This window comes from Planococcus citri, chromosome 2 (genome assembly GCF_950023065.1).
Source record: "Planococcus citri chromosome 2, ihPlaCitr1.1, whole genome shotgun sequence".
NCBI classification, from domain to species: Eukaryota; Metazoa; Arthropoda; class Insecta; order Hemiptera; family Pseudococcidae; genus Planococcus; species Planococcus citri.
The window spans coordinates 73,386,618-73,406,363 of record NC_088678.1 but is presented as its reverse complement, the minus strand read 5'-3'; the positions used below and the strand labels follow the sequence as shown (position 1 = coordinate 73,406,363).

At 34.1% G+C, this 19,746-nt stretch overlaps 4 protein-coding genes across 4 annotated transcripts; all 4 read right to left on the bottom strand.

Annotated features, from left to right (window-relative positions):
• Window positions 1-584: 584 nt before the first annotated feature.
• Window positions 585-2,423, bottom strand: LOC135837681 (speckle-type POZ protein B-like). The gene is made up of 3 exons (XM_065353039.1): window positions 2,019-2,423; window positions 1,665-1,872; window positions 585-1,551 (listed from the first exon to the last, which is right to left on the bottom strand). Exons 2-3 carry the CDS (start codon window positions 1,856-1,858, stop codon window positions 711-713), a joined length of 1,035 nt encoding a protein of 344 aa, XP_065209111.1. The 5' UTR covers window positions 1,859-1,872; window positions 2,019-2,423; the 3' UTR covers window positions 585-710.
• A 2,652-nt stretch (window positions 2,424-5,075) lies between these two features.
• Window positions 5,076-7,063, bottom strand: LOC135837680 (speckle-type POZ protein-like). The gene is made up of 3 exons (XM_065353038.1): window positions 6,757-7,063; window positions 6,424-6,636; window positions 5,076-6,341 (listed from the first exon to the last, which is right to left on the bottom strand). Exons 2-3 carry the CDS (start codon window positions 6,597-6,599, stop codon window positions 5,495-5,497), a joined length of 1,023 nt encoding a protein of 340 aa, XP_065209110.1. The 5' UTR covers window positions 6,600-6,636; window positions 6,757-7,063; the 3' UTR covers window positions 5,076-5,494.
• Window positions 7,064-10,079: 3,016 nt separating this feature from the next.
• On the bottom strand, window positions 10,080-11,897 carry LOC135834377 (speckle-type POZ protein-like). The gene is made up of 2 exons (XM_065348239.1): window positions 11,379-11,897; window positions 10,080-10,935 (listed from the first exon to the last, which is right to left on the bottom strand). Exons 1-2 carry the CDS (start codon window positions 11,552-11,554, stop codon window positions 10,101-10,103), a joined length of 1,011 nt encoding a protein of 336 aa, XP_065204311.1. The 5' UTR covers window positions 11,555-11,897; the 3' UTR covers window positions 10,080-10,100.
• A 1,741-nt stretch (window positions 11,898-13,638) lies between these two features.
• On the bottom strand, window positions 13,639-16,417 carry LOC135837679 (speckle-type POZ protein B-like). Its single transcript, XM_065353037.1, has 3 exons — window positions 16,206-16,417; window positions 15,869-16,061; window positions 13,639-15,598 (listed from the first exon to the last, which is right to left on the bottom strand). Exons 2-3 carry the CDS (start codon window positions 16,045-16,047, stop codon window positions 14,755-14,757), a joined length of 1,023 nt encoding a protein of 340 aa, XP_065209109.1. The 5' UTR covers window positions 16,048-16,061; window positions 16,206-16,417; the 3' UTR covers window positions 13,639-14,754.
• Between the last annotated feature and the right edge of the window lie 3,329 nt (window positions 16,418-19,746).

The window sequence follows — 19,746 nt, the reverse complement described above, 5'->3', positions numbered from 1 at the left end:
TCTTTAAGAATGCTCAAAAAACATTTTCGTCAAAATAATCGAATTACTCGCGAAATTTCAACACATTTCGACAGGTCAGGTCGCTAAGTCACGTTTGAATAACTCTGCAACACTTGATTTTTCGACAATTTTTAACAAAAAGCAAAGCTTTGACAACTTTGGCAATAAGCATGACTTCTGGAAAATTATAAAAATTAAAAAAAAATCGAAAATTTCATCAAAAAGTTAACATTTTTAGAAATTAAGTATTGGCAAAAAATTATTTTTTTTCGTATTTTTGTCGAAAAATCAGTTTTTTTGCAAATCTATGCTAAACATAAAGCAAGTTTTGAAAAAAAAAGTGAGATTTTTCAGAAATTTTGATGAAAGTGAGAATTCTTTTCAATTTTTTCCAAAAATAGCTAAACTTTGATGATTTAAACTAACAAACAACAGACCATTCGGCAGTTACTTATGTACTTATTGGATGCCTGCTTTATGGAAAAAAATTCAAAACTTTTTTGATTTTTTTTTTTACTTATTAAAAATAATATTGAGCATGTATTCCATAAATTGACACCGAAAAAAATTGATCAATACAAATTAGAACATATTAATTCTTCTATGTATCAAAAAAAGTCCTACCACTACAAAATTTAAACAAAAAAAAGTTACGACGAATAACGAAATGCCAAGTTTTATGAACAAGTTTAATTTTCATTCGACTATTGCTACAATTCAGTCTTCTCAAAAAACACAGCTAGCATATCTATCAATAAACTACGACGAGATTCGGACAATATTTTCCATACCTCTGTATTTTTATAATTCCCGCGATTATAATAATTCTTTTTGATGAATCGTAGAGCATTCGCCTTCAATTCTTCAGCATTATGCATATCTGCCAATAGTAAAATCTTGCCTACATTGTCTGTTGATACTTTTGAAAGCAAAAGTTCCTCACAGGCATTTTTCAGTTCTTTCAGATCGTATTTATCCGCAGCAGGGAATAATTCGAAGGCCCATTCGTCCAAATTTCGCATCTCCCCAGTGTAAATGTAGCGTAGCATTTCTTCGAATGTTTCTTGCTTGATATCGTCGATTGTAACGTTATTTTTCTGGCTTTCTAGCATATCGTTTGTAAACATGGCTTTGAAAACCGAACTGCGAGCGGCTAAAATCAGTTTATGAGCCGGATAATTTTTACCATTAACTGAGATGGTCACATCGCTGAAATTTTCATCCGTGCGAATCCGTTCGAGGTCATGTGAAAGGCTCGACTCGATCAGCTTGGGTTTTTTCATATACTCGTATTCTACGTGGCACCAAACAAATAATTTTTTTGAGGATTCCAATCCATTCACATCCAGATCATTCCCATCGCAAATGTACAGTTCAAAGAATGGGTCCGTTTCATTTAAGTTAAGCTGGAATGAAGCTTCGCCGGAACGGTACCACGTGCCGTCATTATTCATCAATGTGATCTTCAAGTTTCCAGACACAGGGCTACACTTTTCCAAATCTCTGTCGCGATTAGGACTTAAACTGATTGTAATCTCATCTTTGCGATTCCTGCAACGATTAATACAAATCTCATGAATGTTGAATGCCGCATTCTCAACAAATTGAACTTGAAAAGTAGGTATGTAAATGCACGTGTATAGCTTGCAAGCTGAAATGCATACCTAAAAAGTTCCAACCACCATTTGAAAGTGAAATCATCGTCAGCAGCAGCGAAAGCCGGAGATTCATAGCTATCGAATATGCTATCGTTCTTGCGATATGAGCGGATTGTCCAGACGTAAGCACAAGTTTTTCTATCGGTCTTTGAATGACTGCTGGATCCTTTACTTTCCGCATTTCTCGTATTATTCGACATACTTCACACACGAGCTTGAAGAACAACAAGATTAACATAGAATCAGATCAGACTATAATAATGAGCTAAACTGAAAGCATACGAGTTTAACAAAGGTAACGTTCTACATGAGTAGAATTTAATGATCGATTATTTAACCAACATAGGTAGAAGTACTCACTTTGGTCCTTGAATAGCAATCGACCCTCGGACACGATCAAATTTGATTGAGACAATTTTTCCTCCACAAATAATTCAATTGTAAAAGTGAAATTATCACTACCTTCTGAATAGCCGCAATGAAAATTACCTGACCAAAATCGGATTTCTTAAACGGACGACAATCGAAGTAATTTCAATTACACACAGCTTACAAATTATTACTTCTTTGAATCTAATCAAAAGACCAAAACTAAGGCTTTATAACCAAAACGTCCAAAACCAAGAAGAAAGATATGATAACGGACAGGCGCGGCGCGCTGATAACACCTGCGGATCACAATCAGTGTTACCAAGTGTACATTTTTTCCACAGATAATAGAATGATATGAAGCCTGACTGAACTGGACTGGAACTGGATCAGCAATACCTGCGCAACACCTGTTTCGACTAAAGCTCTTTAATAGTTTCGACAAAAATGTTTTTCATGCATTTCACTATTCAGGTAAAAATTAGGTCATGATTTCTGAGATTTCAAAAAAAAAAAAAATGTCACGAGTTTTGTTAAAATAAGCTGGGTCATCCCATGTCAACTCAACCAAAAAAAGGCGATTTTGAAAGACATGTCTTTCGATTTCGCTCAAATTTTTTTTACAATATGTGGCCACCCAGTAAGTAAGAAAGCCGCAATCGGTTTGGTCCCAGCCACCTCAGGGGGCGGGTGGGGGGCTTCCATTATTTGCACATTATCTCGAGGTACTCAACTTCAGCAGCCCATTCCTCCAAAACTATGGTACTTTGATCAAAACTGATTTCACAGTTCGAAAGGGCATTAAATTTTGATCTTTTTAAGTATTCTGAAATTTTCAAAAGTTGAAAGTTGAACTTTCAATTTGAAAGTTCAAATTTCAAAATGGCGCTGTAAGTGGGAGCTACCATTTAAAATTTTGAAAAAATTTCCATAGATGTACATTTTGATACTTTTTCGAAATATGTAGGTTTCGAGATGGCACTCTTTGACGGAGGGGGAGCACCCCCACCCCCAATTTTGGGTGAAATTTTTGAAAGACAATCTGGGGCATGTGATATATCAAGTTGTATGTTTTTGGTGACACTGAATACGAATATGACGTCAGATTTTTGATAGGACCTCATCCACGGCCCCCGGCACCACCCCAAAGGGGGTAAAAGTTCAAAAACGTGTTTTGTTCGTGTGACACATGGAATAGTATGTTTTTGGTGACGCTGAACACGAATATGACGTCAGATTTGTGATTGGATCCCATCCACGGGCCCCAACAATTTTTTGGGACTTTTACCTATTGGTGGAGGTTCTGGGGGTAATGGGTGAAGTTGATTCGAAAAACTAAGGCAATATTCGTGTTCAGCGATATCGAAAACATACTATTTCATGTGTCACACGAATGTGACCATTTTGGGGGGGGGGGGTCATCCCCTTTGGGGAAGTGCTGTGGGCCGTGGACGGGTCAAATCCAAAATCTGACGTCATGTTCGTGTTCAGCGTCACCAAAAACATACTATTCCATGTGTCACGAACAAAACGGTTTTTTGAACTTTTACCCCCTTTGGGGAGGTGCTGGGGGCCGTGGATGGGGTCCTATCAAAAATCTGACGTCATATTCATGTTCAGCGTCATCAAAAACATAGAATTCGATGTATCACATGCCTCAGATTGTCTTTCGAAAATTTCGCCCAAAATTGGGGGTGGGGGTGCTCCCCCTCCGTCAAAGAGTGCCATCTCGAAACCTAAATATTTCGAAAAAGTATCAAAATGTACATCTATGGAAATTTTTTCAAAATTTCAAATGGTAGCTCCCACTTACAGCGCCATTTTGAAATTTGAACTTTCAAATTGAAAGTTCAACTTTCAACTTTTGAAAATTTCAGAATACTTGAAAAGATCAAAATTTAATGCCCTTTCGAACTGTGAAATCAGTTTTGATCAAAGTATCATAGTTTTGGAGGAATGGGCTGCTGAAGTTGAGTACCTCGAGATAATGTGCAAATAATGGAAGCCCCCCGCCCCCTGAGGGGGCTGGGACCAAACTGATTGCTGCTTTCTTGCTTACTGGGTGGCTACATATTGTAAAAAAAATTTGAGCGAAATCGAAAGACATGTCTTTCAAAATCGCCTTTTTTTGGTTGAGTTGACATGGAATGACGAATGACCCATTCGTGTGACACATGAAGTACATAGTATGTTTTCGATATCGCTGAACACGAATATAGCCATAGTTGATAGTTTCTTAAATCGACCTCACCCATGGCCCCCAGAACCTCTCCCAATAGGTGAAAGTCAAAAAAAATTGTTGGGGGCCGTGGATGGGGTCCAATCAAAAATCTGACGACATATTTGTGTTCAGCGTCACAAAATCATCAAAAAGTAAACATTATCAAGTTTATGTAGCAAATCAATATGCTAAAGAGAAAGAATGAGACTTTTTCGTAATTTTTGCGAAAAGAATCTCTTTACGCAAGTTTTTAAACAAGAAAGCGAGACTTTTTAATACTTGTGCACTTTTTTTTTCGCAATTTTTGTCGAAAAAGCAAAATTTTCATTATTTAACTTTTCGGTTTAAAAAAAGAAATAATTTTTGAGCAATTTTTGAAAAAAGGTGAGATTTTTCAGAAATTTTGATGAAAGTGAGAATTTAAAAAAGAAATTTTTCGAAAAAAGCTTAACTAAAAAAACGAGAATTTTTGACAATTTTTGACAACTTCAGCAAAATCATGACTACTTGAAAATTTTTGGCAAAAAAGTGATACTTTTTGACAATAATTATGGCAGAAAAGCGAGACTTTTAGACAATTTTTGAGAAAAAATTGAAAGTCTTCAGCATAATATTGTTATAATATTTATAAAATACACACCTAAATTTAAAAAAATCGAAAATTTCATCAAAAAGTAAACATTCGCAATTTTTGTCGAAAAAGCGAAACTTTCATTCAACTTATCGGCTTAGAAAAAGAAACCTTTGAGCAATTTTTGAAAAAAAGATGAGATTTTTCAAAAATGTTGATAAAAGCGAGAATTTTTTTTAATTTTTTCCAAAAAAGCTAAGCTTTGACGATTCAAACGAAAAAACAGCAGACCATTCGGCAGTTATTGGCAAAAACATGACATTCGCCAATTCGCGTTTTTTCCAAAAAAGCGTGACTTTCTTTATTTTTTAAACAAAAAAGCGAGACTTCAGGATGCTTTTTGGAAAAAAATTCAACACTTCTTGGATTTTTTTTTTACTTACCTATGAAAAATAACATTGAGCATTTTTTTCATAAATTGAAAACGAAACAATAATTGATCATTACACATTAGAACATAATTCTTCTATCAAAAAAAATCTTACCACTACAAAATGTAAACAAAAAAGGTTACAACGAATAACGAAATGCCAGGTTTCATTTGACTTGCCACAATAATACAGTCTTCAAAGTGGAAATTACAGTCAATGAGTATCCTTCACTCCTCAACAACAATTACTTTTCAAAAACTACAGCTAGCATATCTTTCATCAAACTAGGACGAGATTCGGTCAATATTTTCCATATCTCTGTATTTTCATAATCCCCGCAATTGGAATACGTCGCTTTGATGAATCGTAGAGCATTCGCCTTCAATTCTTCAGCATTATGAATATCAGCTAGTACTAAGATCTTGCCTACACTGTCTGCTGATAATTTTGAGAGTAAAATTCCTTCACACGCGTTTTTTAGTTCTTTCAGGTCGTATTTATCCGCAGCGGGGAGTAATTCGAAGGCCCATTCGTCCAAATTTCGCATCTCGCCAGTGTAAATGTAGCGTAGCATTTCTTCGAATGTTTCTTGCTTGATATCGTCGATTATAACGTTATTTTTCTGGCTTTCTAGCATATCGTTTCTAAACATGGCTTTGAAAACCGAACTGCGAGCAGCTAAAATCAGTTTATGGGCCGGATAATTTTTACCATCAACTGAGATGGTCACATCGATGAAATCTTCATCCGTGCGAATCCGATCTAGGTCACGTGAAAGGCTCGACCCGATCAGCTTGGGTTTTTTCATTAACTCGTATTCTACATGGCACCAAACAAATATCCTATTTGAGCGTCCCAGTGCAAACATTTCCAGGTCATTCGCATTGCAAATATCCAGTTCAAAATATGGGTCCGTTTTATTCAAGTTGAGCTGGAATGAAGCTTCGCCGTGACAGTGCCACTCGCTGTCATTATTCTCCAAAGTGATCTTCATGTTTCCAGACACAGGGCTACACCGACACGTTTCTGAATCTCTGTCGCGATTAGGACTTAAACCAATTACAATCTTATCGTCGCATTTCCTGTAACGGCTGCAACGATTAATACAAATCTCATGAATGATGAATGCTGCATTCTCAACACATTGAACTTGAAAAAGTTTGAAATGCTTACCTAAAAAGTTTCAAACACCATTTGAAATCATCGTCAGCAGCCGCGAAAGCCGGAGATTCATAGCTTTGGCCCATGCGATATGAGGGGATTGTCCATTTGTAAGAACAAGTTTTTTTAATGATTTTTGAATGACTGCTGGATCCTTTACTTTCCGCATTTCTGGTATTATTCGACATACTTCACACAGGAGCTTGAAGAACAACAATATTAACCCTAGAATCAGGTCAGACTAATAATGAGCTAAACTGAAACCATACGAATACGAGTTTCACAAAAGTAACGTTTTATGTGTAGAATTTAATGATCGATTATTTATCCAACATAGGTACTCACTTTGGTCCTTGAATAACAAATCGACCCTCGAACACGATCAATTCAATTTAGGATTCAGACAATTTTTCCTCGACAAATAACTCGATCGTAAAAGTGAAATTATCACTAGCTTCTAAATAGCCGCAACCCGCAATAATACATATAAATTACCTGACCAAAATCGGACTTCTTATGTTCGCGCGCGTTCTTAGATGGTCGACAATCGAAGTAATTTCAATTACACTCTGCTTACAATTACTTCTTCGAATCGTTTTATTCGAATCTAACCAAAACCAAACTTGTGAAAGAAATAATAACGGACAAACTGAAGGTAACACCTGCCGATCACAATCAGTGCTGCCAAGTGTACATTTTTTCCCCATAGATAATAGATATCGGCAACACCTGTTTCGACGAGAATGTTTTTTTTATGCATTTATTTTCGGATAAAAATTAACTAGGTCATGATTTTTGTGATTTCAAAAAAAAGAAAAATGTCACGAGTTTCGTTAAAATAAGCTGAAATTTTGCTAGAAAATCAGTAGTGTACCATAGGTCATTATGATGAAAATTGCCATGCTGTCCAATTTCCTGACCTTCACAATTTTCAACATTCACATTAAAGATATGAAGTAGGTAGGTTAGGTACACTAGGTACCTATCAGTAGCAGATTACAATCTTGGATTTTCTCTTCATGAGAATCAATTTGAAGGGTCGCTATAAACTCCAAAAAATGTATGTACTTTATTTAGGTTTTAAAAATATTCAATCATGGTTGGAATGAGCTTTCATAGGAATGTTTGAATTTCTCCCAAAATTTTAACCCATTTCGATAAGTAGCATGAGAATCTTCTTCAAAAACCCCAAAAATTGTGACTCAATTCTGGGCTGAGAATATTTAAAAATATTTCCATCGTAATATTTGAAATTCCAGCGAATTAAGATACGAGGTCACATGACAACCCCGATAATCACGACTCAATTCAATATTGAGCTCAACATTTTTCAAAAAAAGAAAAAAAGCTTGGTTAGAAAATATCTGTTCTTCAGATGAAATTTTAACCCATTTTGATAGATCTCATGACACTTTTTCAGGAATCCAAGAAACTAGTACGACCCAATTTCGCGCCCAAAATTCTTCAAAAATGCTCAAAACACATTTTTTTTGAAATAATTGAATTTCTTGCGAGATTTTATCCCATTTCGAATACATCTCATGACACTTTTTTATAGCGTCCCACGGTCCTATTGTGCAACATGGTCAGATGAATTAATTAGGTAAGTATTATAACCAAAAAAGTAAAAAAAAAAAAAAAACTGTAGCAAAACATTATAATTTTATAACTCAGAAAAATCACTACAAAAAAAACACAAATAAAGATACTTTAGTTTTTAATTTTAAAGATTCGAGCTACTTTGCATCTAATTTCATAAAAAAGTAAGTATGTTTTTTTGAAAATTTTTTGAAATCAAAAAAATAATTTTTGCAATTTTTAGTAGAGGAGAAGGTACAATTATGGACCCAGGTACAAATATGGACCCCCATAGTTTAGTGTACAACCACTAGCGCTAGGGTCATGCTGGGTACTAAAAATTATACTTACTAGTAGTGTAGTATCGATGATCCATGTACATTGTACCTACTTATTTCGGATCCATGCAAACTTGGCTGTCTCTCATCAGCAATTGTTTTTTTTTGCGCATTATTTTCTTGCCAATGGAAAATTTTACAAGTTTTTCATTCGGTAATTCATCAACTTCAAATAAAGTTAGCGAAGTAAGTAGCTTACAATGTGTACTTTCAAAATATACTTTCATATTTTTCTGTACTTCAACTGATTTTCATAATTTTTTTCATTTTTCATAAACTGAGCCGATTTTTTGCATGGGTATAAATATGGACCCCTAAATTTTTTTACCTAATTCTGATTCAATATTTTTTAGAATGTCGAGAAAAGTGTTATTAACAAAGAAGACAAGTCCAAAGTGTCGAAAATGGAATCATAATTTTTTCATTTTTCATAAACTTGGCCAATTTTTTGCATGGGTATAAATATGGACCCCTAAATTTTTTTTCATCTAATTTTGATTCAATGGTTTTTAGAATACCGAGAAAAGTGTTATTATTTATTAATAAAGAAGACAAGTCCAAAGCATCGAAAAACATCTTTAAATAAATTTTTGTTCAATTTTCTGAAATTTTTATTCATTTTTTGAGGGGGGTCCATATTTCTACCATTTTATGTCACTTTTCTAAATTTCAAATTTCTCCGTGAGTTTTCAACAAAAAAAATAAATTTTTTTACACAATATACTTACTAGAGTCTTTGGCCTTTCGAATGGTATACTCGAAAAAAAATTTGATAATTTTTTCTACCCTTTAAAGCCAAAAAGCTAGAGGGGGTCCATATTTGTACCTTCTCCTCTACCTACTTAAAATGCGAGACTTTGACAATTTAAGCAAAGAATTAGATACCTTTTTGGCAAATTATGTCAAAAAATTTGAAGATCCTTTTTTTTAAAAAACCGAGAATTTTTGACAAAAAGCAAAACTTTGACAAATTTAGCAAAATCATAACTTCTTGAAAATTACTGCCAAAAAGTGATACTTTTTGACAATAATTATGGCAGAAAAAAATTTTTAAAATTCGAAAATTTCATCAAAAAGTAAGTTAGGTAAACATTTTTGGGGAATTTTAGGCAAAAAATAATATTTTTTCGCATTTTTTATGAGAAAAATTAAGTTTTTTTGCAACTCTATTGTAAAAATAAAAAATGAGACTTTTTGGTAATTTTTTCCAAAAAAATTCTTTTTAAGTACGCAAGTTTTCTGACAAAAAAAAAGCGAGACTTATCAATGCTGTTTTTTTCGCAATTTTTATCGAAAAGCAAATCTTTCATTCAACTTTTCAGTTTGAAAAAAGAAATTTTTGAGCAATTTTTGAAAAAAAAGTGAGATATCTCAAAAATTTTGATAAAAGCGAGAATTCTTTTTAATTTTTTCAAAAAAAGCTAAACTTTGACGATTCAAAAGAAAAAACAGCAGACCATTCGGTAGTTATTGGACATTCACGTTTTTGCCAAAAAAGCGAGACCCTTTTTGGAAATAAATTTAAGACATCTTGGATTTTTTTTTACTGATTAAAAACAACATTGAGCATATTTTCCATAAATTGACAACGAAACAAATTGATCAATTACAAATTAGAACTACTTAATTAATTTTTCTATGTATCAAAAAAAATCTTACCACTACAAAATTTAAACAAAAAAAGTTACAACGATAACGAAATTCCAAAGTTTTATGAACCTACAAGTTTACCTAACTTTCATTTGACTTGCCAAAATTCAAACAACATTTTACCTATTTTTCAAAAACCACAGCTAACATATCTTTCATCAAACTAGGACGAGATTCGGTCAATATTTTCCATATCTCTGTATTCTCAAAATCGCCACAATTGGAATAATTCACTTTGATGAATCGCAGAGCACTCGCTTTTAATTCCTCAGCATTATGCATATCTGCCAGTACTAAAATCTTGCCTACATTCTCCGCAGATAATTTTGTGATCAAAATTCCTTCACACCCTTTTTTCAGTTCTTCAAGATCGTATTTATCCGCGGCTGGGAGTAATTCGAAGGCCCATTCGTCTAACCTTCGCATTTCTCCAGTGTAAATGTAGTGTAACATTTCTTCGAATGCTTCTTGTTCCATATCTGTGATCATAATGTGATTTTTCTGGTTTTCTTGCATATCATTTCTGAACATGGCATTGAAAACCGAACTGCGCGCCGCTAAGATCACTTTATGAACCGGATAATTTTTACCATTAACTGAGATGGTCACATCGCTGAGATCTTCAGCCGTGCGAATCCGTTCGAAATCACGCGAAAGGCTCGTCAACTCGAAAAGACTGGCGGGTTTTTTCATGTACCCGTATTCTACGTGGCACCAAACAAATATCCTATTTGAGCATCCCAGTCCATTCTTCAGTTCCTTCCCATCGCAAATATCCAGTTCAAAGAATGGGTCCGTTTTATTCAATTCAAACTGGAATGAAGCTTCGCTGGAACGGTACCATGTACCGTCATTATTCGACAATGTAATCTTCAAGTTTCCAGACAAAGGGCTACACTTATCTGAATTTTTGTTGCGATCAGGACTTAGACTGACAATAATCTCGTCGTTTTCACTCCTGCAATGAATATTATACAAATCTCATGAATGATAAATGCCATATTAAGCTTGACCAAATCCAGACACAAATAGGTAGTTCAAAGAAATGGTTTCGCATATGAAGGGATGGAAGGAGGGAAGAGAAAGGGTATATGTTTTCAAGATTACTAAATAACACATGCATTCCCAATATCAAATCGCAAGCCCTATCACTTTCTGTGCTACAAGTAGATAGGCACCTTATTTTGGATGGGTCAACGCTTCGCCAAAGATCGGTTTTAGCGAATTTATTTCGCAAAATGATCATTCATTATTTACTGCTTTCAAACATGATAATATAAAAAAAACAACTCGACAAACTCGGCAAATTGAACTTGACAAGTAGGAAGTTTCAAACTAACAAGTAGGTATGTAACTACATATACTTAAATACATATGTAGCTTGAAAGTTGAAATGCATACCTAAAAAGTTCCAACCACCATTTGAAATCATCGCAAGCACCTGCGAAAGTTGAAGATGCATAATTTTCGTCCATGTGATATGAGTGGATTGTCCAAACGTAAACACAAGTTTTTCTATCGATCATTGAATGACTGCTGGATAATTCACTTTCCGCAATTTTGGTATTATTCGACATACTTCACACAAGAACTTGAAGAACAACAAAATTGATATAGAATCAGATCAGACTAATAATGAAAATGAGCTGAACTGAAGACGTACAAGTTTTACGAAAGTAACGTAAGTAACATTCTAGAATTTAATGATTAAATTATATATCCAATCCAGCTAAAGTAGGTAGGTAGGTACTTACTTTGGTTCTTAAATAACAATCAATCTTCGAACACAACACAAACGTACAATTTTAATTACACACGTGCTTACACCATTAGATGCAGATACCTAATTCTACTTTATCACATCCGTCTTCAAATCTAACCAAAACCATAATTAAACTAAAATTGCCGAAGCCGAAGGTATTCGCGAATTCACGCAAAGTGGCTGACATCTGGCGGATTTTCGCATAAATTCTGAAAAGGAGGTACGTCCAAAATAAATTATGATAAGACATTTTTATATTGTGAATATTTTTCAACTCAATTTTGCACATAAATGATTCGAATTTGAGTGATTGAAGAAATGTATGGTGCTAGAACTCATTTGCAAACGTATTTTAAACAAAAATAGGTATAGGTAGGTATATCTGCAAAAAGAGTCGTTTGATGTCTTTGAGTAAAGAAAAAAAATGGTTGGCCGCTAAATTATTAATTTTTGTGTTGTGAACTGTAATCTGATTGGTCAATGGTCTCCACGTGAATAACCTGGACCAATTATGGTGGGCCCACAAGGAGGGGGGGGAGAGGGTGATCCTGATATAGCTCATTTGAAAGGAAATTTCGTTTTTCATTTTTTTTTCGATATTTTCCCATAGAAATAGAAAAAACGTGATTTTGACTTTTCTGAGAAATGAGTTTTGAGTTCTGGAGGGGTAAGGGTTGCTCCAAACTGAATTTTGCTAATAACTAAAACTGTAGAAAAGACATCAAGGAACGACTTTTGTTTGAAATTTTTTTTTACAGCCCATATATAAAGAGATAGAGCGATTTTCAAGTTTGAGGGGATGGATCCTCGGAAAGGGGGGGAGGGGGGAAAATAGGCATACAAGCTAAATTTATTCGTTTAGGTATGGGTGTAGAACAATAATCAATCATAAAATCGCTCTTAACATTCCAATCGAGCGGATCGCCTTTTTTGGGGCAATTGGGACCCTACTATGAGTTAATTTTTAATCATTGAGCAGAATATATTTAAAATTATAATCTTTAAACAATGTTTTTAATAAACAATTTAAAAAATTTTTGTCTAAGTAATTCATTTAAATAAAAATTTTAATTACTTATTTTTACATTATTATAAAAAATATTTTATTAGGTATTTTTTTTTATATATTAAAAATATTTTAAATTTTTTAATGATAGGAATATTTGAATTTCTCCCAAAATGTTAACCCATTTTGTTAAATCGCATGATGATTTTCTTCAAAAATCCCAAAAATTGCGACTCAATTCTAGGCTGAGAATCATCACAATTGCTTTAAAAATATTTCCATCGTAATATTTAAAATTCTAGCGAATTTAAATACTAGGTCACATGAGTCACATGACAACCTCGATAATCACTACTCAATTTTGAGCTCAAAATTTTTTTACAAAAATAGACCAGAAAGCTTGAATAGAAATTTATATTTTTTTGCTGAAATTTTAACCCATTTTGATAGGCTACATGACACGTTTTCAAAATTTCGAAAATCACGACCCAATTTTAGGCAGAAAATTCTTCAAAAATAGGTAGGTACCTACTTGAAAAAAAATTTTGTCGAAATATTTGAATTTCTTGCAAAATTTTAACCTATTTTGTTTGACGATAGATCGCAAGACACGTTTTTAAAAATCCAAGAAACCACGTCTCAATTTTGCTCCCAAAATTCTTCAAAAATCCAAAAAATCGTTACCCAATTTTTAGCTGAAAATTCTTTAAAACTGGTCAAAAACACATTTTCGTTAGAATAGTCGAATTTCTCGCGAAATTTCAACACATTTTGATAGGTCGCAAGGTCACATTTGAATGATTCTGTAACACTTGGCGAAAATCAGAACTTTTTGAAAATGTACCTCATTGGCATAAAAATGATAGGTACCTACTTTTGGTAATCTCTGGCAAAAAAAAAAAAAAAAAAAACGATAATATGGGGTAATTTTAGTGAAGAAAAAGACAGTTTTCAGCGATTTCGCTAAAAGGCGAGAATTTCTGTTAAACAGCAAGAATTAAACAATTTTTGGCAGGGGTCATTTCAAAAATAATACGATTGTTTCGTAAATGTCTCCTCTTTAAGGACCTATAACTCCCCTCCAGAGGTATCTCAGGAACTCAAATTTTTTTTCAAGTAAATTTCAACTCAAAATGAAGGTCTTTGCTGAATTTGGTCGAAATTTTCCCACAATTTTTTTGCGATCCACACCCTAATGATTCAAATTCAAATTTTTAAAGCACATTTACCAGTTGGACTGCAGACTATTCGGACAAGAAGCAGTCTAATCTTGACGTGACAGCAGGAAGAAGGAATTAGCTCTGGTTATGAATGAGATGATGTAGATACTATATGTATAGATACCCTACCTTCCTATTATTTCAGATGTTGAAAAAAAAAGAATTAAATTTCTAACATTAACAAAATCACATCACGAGTAAAAGTATTCAAAGGACACTTGGAAAAAACCAAAGACGTTAAAAAAAAACGGAATAAGAACACTTGATTTTAATTACGAACTAGCAAAGAAAAAATAAATTCGCCATAGTTACGCGTCTATCAATTATACGAGTAATTATATGATGAGTAAAAATTATACAGATAAAGTATTGATAGGTAACCTTACAGTTGAAAATAATACCACACCAAAACAATAAAAAAATATACTATAAAATGTGAAAAAAAATAATACCTAAATCGTAAATGCGTTCTACCTCAAGTTATATCGAGAAGTGTAGGTATTTTTCATTTTATGACTCCTTGCGATTCAATTTTCAGAATACAAATAATACGTGATGAGTACTTACCCGTTACTCATCAAAAATTAGAACACAATTCTTATACGTTTAAAAAAACCTACCACCATAAAATGTAAACACAAAATGCAAAAAAAGGTTGCAACGAAATAAACCAATAATATGCAAAGTTTTACGTAGGTCGTAGGTATATATCTAACAAGTTCAATTATTTTCATTTGACTTGCCACGATTCAGTCTTCAACTTGACTCGTCAAAAAACAATAGGCCTATTTACTTTTCAAAAACCACAGCTAACATATCTTTCATCAAAGTAGGGCGAGATTCGGTCAATATTTTCCACATCTCTGTATTTTCATAATTCCCGCAATTGGAATAATTCTCTTTGATGAATCGGAGAGCATTCGCCTTTAATTCTTCAGCATTATGCATATCTGCCAGTACTAAAATCTTGCCTACATTGTCTGCAGATATTTTTGAGAGCAAAAGTTCTTCACAGGCAATTTTTAGTTCTTTCAGGTCGTATTTATTCGCAACGGGCAGTAATTCAAAGGCCCATTCGTCCAATTTTCGCATCTCCCCAGTGTAAATGTAGTGTAGCATTTCTTCGAATGTTTCTTGTTCCATATCTGTAATTATAATATAATTTTTCTGGCTTTCTTGCATATCATTTTTGAACATGACTTTGAAAACCGAACTGTGCGCGGCTAAGATCACTTTATGAGCCGGATAATTTTTACCATTAACTGAAATAGTCACATCGCTGAAATCTTCATCTATGCGAATGCGTTCGAGGTCACGTGAAAAGCTCGACTCGGAAAGCCTGGATTTTTTCTTGTATTCTATGTGGCACCAAACAAATAATTTACTTGGCTGTGCCAGCTCATTCATTTCACTCGTACCGCAAATATACAGATCAAAGAATCGGTTCAATCTAGAACCAGCAAAGCCAAGCTCAAAGGAATCTTCAGCAGAACGGTTCCACCTACCTTCATTTCCCATCAATGTAATCTTCAAGTTTCCGGACAAAGTGTTATACCGTATTTTTTTTAAATCATCGTCGGAATGAGGACATAGCCTGATTAAAATCCCATCGTAGAGCTTCCCAAGCTGATCCCTGCAACGAATATTACAAATTTCATGAATGATGAATGGCATAAATATTAATAAGCTTTACCAAACCCATGATATGAACATTTCAAAGAATTTGTTCCGCATATGAAGGGATGGGAGGAGGGGAGAGAAAGGGTACATACTTTCAAGTTTGTTTAATAACACACGCATTCAAAAAAAGAACTCGACATTCTCAAAGAACTGAACTTGAAAAGCAGGAAGTTTCAATCTAACGGGTAGGTAACTAGGTAACTATAGCTTGAAATGTATATACCTAAAAAGTTTCAAACGCCATTTGAAATCATCGCCAATGGCTTTGTAAGTTTTAAAACGATTTTCAGGTGGGTGATACGAGTAGTTATGGATTGTCCAGAAGTAAGAACAGGTTTTTTTATCGAACATTGAATAATTGCTGGATCCTTCAATTTCTGCATTTCTGGTACAATTCGACATACTTCACACACGAGCTTGAAGAACAATAACAAGAAATCAGTTTCAGATCACACATTCACACTTATGATAAGCTGAACTCTAAACATATGTGTTTTATAAAAGTAACGTTTGAGAATTAATGATCATATGTATTATTTACCCAACATATAGGCACTCACCTAGGTCCTTAAATCAAAATTGAGCTTCGAACACGATCGATCTAATTTGAATAATTCTTCCTTGGCAAATAACTCGATTGTAAAAGTGAAAATATATAACTTCTAAACACTCACAATAGAAATTACGTAGGTACCTAGACCAAAATTGGACTTTTTAAACGTTACAACAATGCAAGTAATTTCAATTACACACTGCTTAAGTGCTTAGTTACACAAATAAGTATGTACCCACTTCCTTCTATTCGAATCTAATCAAACTTCAGAACTTGTGAACGTACACGCGAAACACCAGGAATTCCGCTGATAACATCAATCTACCGATAATGTTGCAGGCACCGCTGTTAATTGTAATTATTACGTCAATGGCATAAATTACTTAATTTAAACCGAAAAGAATTCAGCCGATTTTCACATGTTATTATTATTCAAATGATTTTTTTTGGTCATGATTGGCTAAATCTGCCTGCCCTCCACTTCCAACGAAACTGCACTTGAATCACTCCATCATTAATTAAGTACCTAGGTACTTCAGTAAGATTGAGATAATGAAGACAATTCAATGTATTTCGACGAAAATGTTTTTTGAGAATTTTAGCTCAAAATTGAGTCATCGATTTTTGAGGTTTTTCAGAAAAAGTGTCACGAGTCTCATTAAATTGAACCGAAATTTCGCTAGAAAATCAGGATCCAAAATTTTTATCAAGTACGTTTTTGTAATCGGATTCTCAAAATGCTGGCTTTTGGGCGTTTTTTGAATCTCTTTTTCAAACACTTTTTAGATTTTAACCAGAACCACAACAAAATTCTTCTCTATTTAAGTAATAGTCGGGGAGCCCACTTAAGGATAAATTGCACCCCCCCGTCGATCCTCCGGGGCAATTTTTTTCTTGAAGGGGGAGTCCTAAGGAACATTTCTAGCCCTTGTACTCAAAAAAAAAGTGGCCCTACTTACAAAATGGCGGTCATTTTGATTGACAGGTCAGCCGAAATCGCAGATTTTGCGTTCCAACATAGGACTTGCACAAAATTTTTCAAACTGTACAAAGGTAGATCGAAAGAACAAGCAAAAATTTATCACCTATCAAAATTTCAAGTACTAAAGAGCATTTTTCGATTTTTGGCGAATTTTTGAAAATCAAATTTACTTAGGCCAAAAATGAGGGAAAAAATCAAAATTTTACCAAATTGACCTAGAAAGCTGAAATTTGGGATACACCCTATTTTCGACATGCCAAATCGATTGGAAACTGTTTCAAACTGTTTTGAGCAGTTCTGGAGCCTCCAGCAGATTTTTGAAACTCGAAATTCCCACAAAATTTCACCAAAATGGAGTTGGAAAGCTGAAATTTATTCTGTAAACTAATTTCAATGCGCTACGAAGTACTCCAGGGGGATTTCAAGTCCTCCTGGAGCCTCCATCAAATTTTTGAAACTTGAAATTTTCACAAAATTTCATTAAATGGCGATGGAAAGCTGAAATTTACTGTACACTCCAATTTTAACATCCTCTGAAGACGACTTCAAGTGAGTTCAAATCATTTTGGAGCCTCCAGCGACTTTTTGAAAATTACTGGAGCCGCCAGTAGATTTTTGAAACTTGAAATTCCCGCAACATTTCATCAAATGGCGATGGAAAGTCAAAATTCATTCTGCAAACTAATTTCAATACGCTACGAAGTTGTCTGCTGGTGGATTTCAAGTCGTTTTGGAGCCTCCAGCGACTTTTTGAGAGGTCATGTGGTCTTTTTTAGAAAATTGAAATTTCCAAAAAGTAGCTGGAAGCTACAAAATCATTTAAAACCATTTGAAACCACCAGGAAGTCGACTTCATATCGTATTGAAATTAGTTTCCAAAGTAAATTTCAGCTTGCCAACTCCATTTGGTAAAATGTTGCGGGAATTTCAAGTTTCAAAAATCTACTGGCGGCTCCAGTAATTTTCAAAAAGTCGCTGGAGGCTCCAAAATGATTTGAACTCACTTGAAGTCGTCTTCAGAGGATGTTAAAATTGGAGTGTACAGTAAATTTCAGCTTTCCATCGCCATTTAATGAAATTTTGTGAAAATTTCAAGTTTCAAAAATTTGATGGAGGCTCCAGGAGGACTTGAAATCCCCCTGGAGTACTTCGTAGCGCATTGAAATTAGTTTACAGAATAAATTTCAGCTTTCCAACTCCATTTTGGTGAAATTTTGTGGGAATTTCGAGTTTCAAAAATCTGCTGGAGGCTCCAGAACTGCTCAAAACAGTTTGAAACAGTTTCCAATCGATTTGGCACGTCGAAAATAGGGTGTATCCCAAATTTCAGCTTTCTTGGTCAATTTGGTAAAATTTTGATTTTTTCCCCTCATTTTTGGCCTAAATTTGATTTTCAAAAATTCGCCAAAAATCGAAAAATGCTCTTTAGTACTTGAAATTTTGATAGGTGATAAATTTTTGCTTGTTCTTTCGATCTACCTTTGTACAGTTTGAAAAATTTTGTGCAAGTCCTATGTTGGAACGCAAAATCTGCGATTTCGGCTGACCTGTCAATCAAAATGACCGCCATTTTGTAAGTAGGGCCACTTTTTTTTTGAGTACAAGGGCTAGAAATGTTCCTTAGGACTCCCCCTTCAAGAAAAAAATTGCCCCGGAGGATCGACGGGGGGGTGCAATTTATCCTCAAATGGGCTCCCCGACTATAAGTAAATTGAGTAAAATTCAAAATCCATGTAAGAAACATATGTACATATTGAAACTTTTTCTGAGCAGCTTTGAAAAATTTTGCGTCCAAAAATTGGCTGAACTGTACGTATCACGATGCGATGAAAAAAAAGTACCTACATATTTGAATTCGTAATGCTTATACTGAGTTCCTGACATTTTAAATTTTCAACATACATAAACACATTAAAAATAGCAAGTATTAGTACCAGATTATTACAACCTTGAATTTCGTCTTCATGTGGCTCATTTTGATGGGTCACATGATACCCCACAAAATTAACTCTATCTTGAGCTCAAAATTCTTCAAAAATGGTCAGAATGAGTTTTTATAAGAATATTTGAATTTCTCCCGAAATCTTAACCCATTTTGGTAAGACGCATGACACTTCTTAATAAATCCCGAACTCATGACTCAATAATTCTAGGCTCAGAATCTTAATAATTGCTTAAACAAATTTTTATCCTAATACCTACTTGAAATTCTCGCGAATTTGGATACGATGTGACACGACAAACACGACAATCATGACCCAATTTTCAGGTCAAAATTCTTCAAAAATAGACAAAAAATCTTCGTTGGAGATTTCTGTTTTTCTACCGAAATTTCAGCCCACTTTGATAGGCTACATGACACCTTTTTCAAAATTTCAAAAATCACAACCCAATTTTGGGCAGAAAACTCTTTAAAAATGGTTGGAAAAAATGTTGGTCGAAATATTTATATAAATTTTTCACAAAATCTTGACCCATTTTTTTCAATAGTTCGCATGACTTTTTTTAGAAATCCAAGAAACTATACGACCCAATTTCGAGACCACTTTTTTAGCGTCTCATCGTG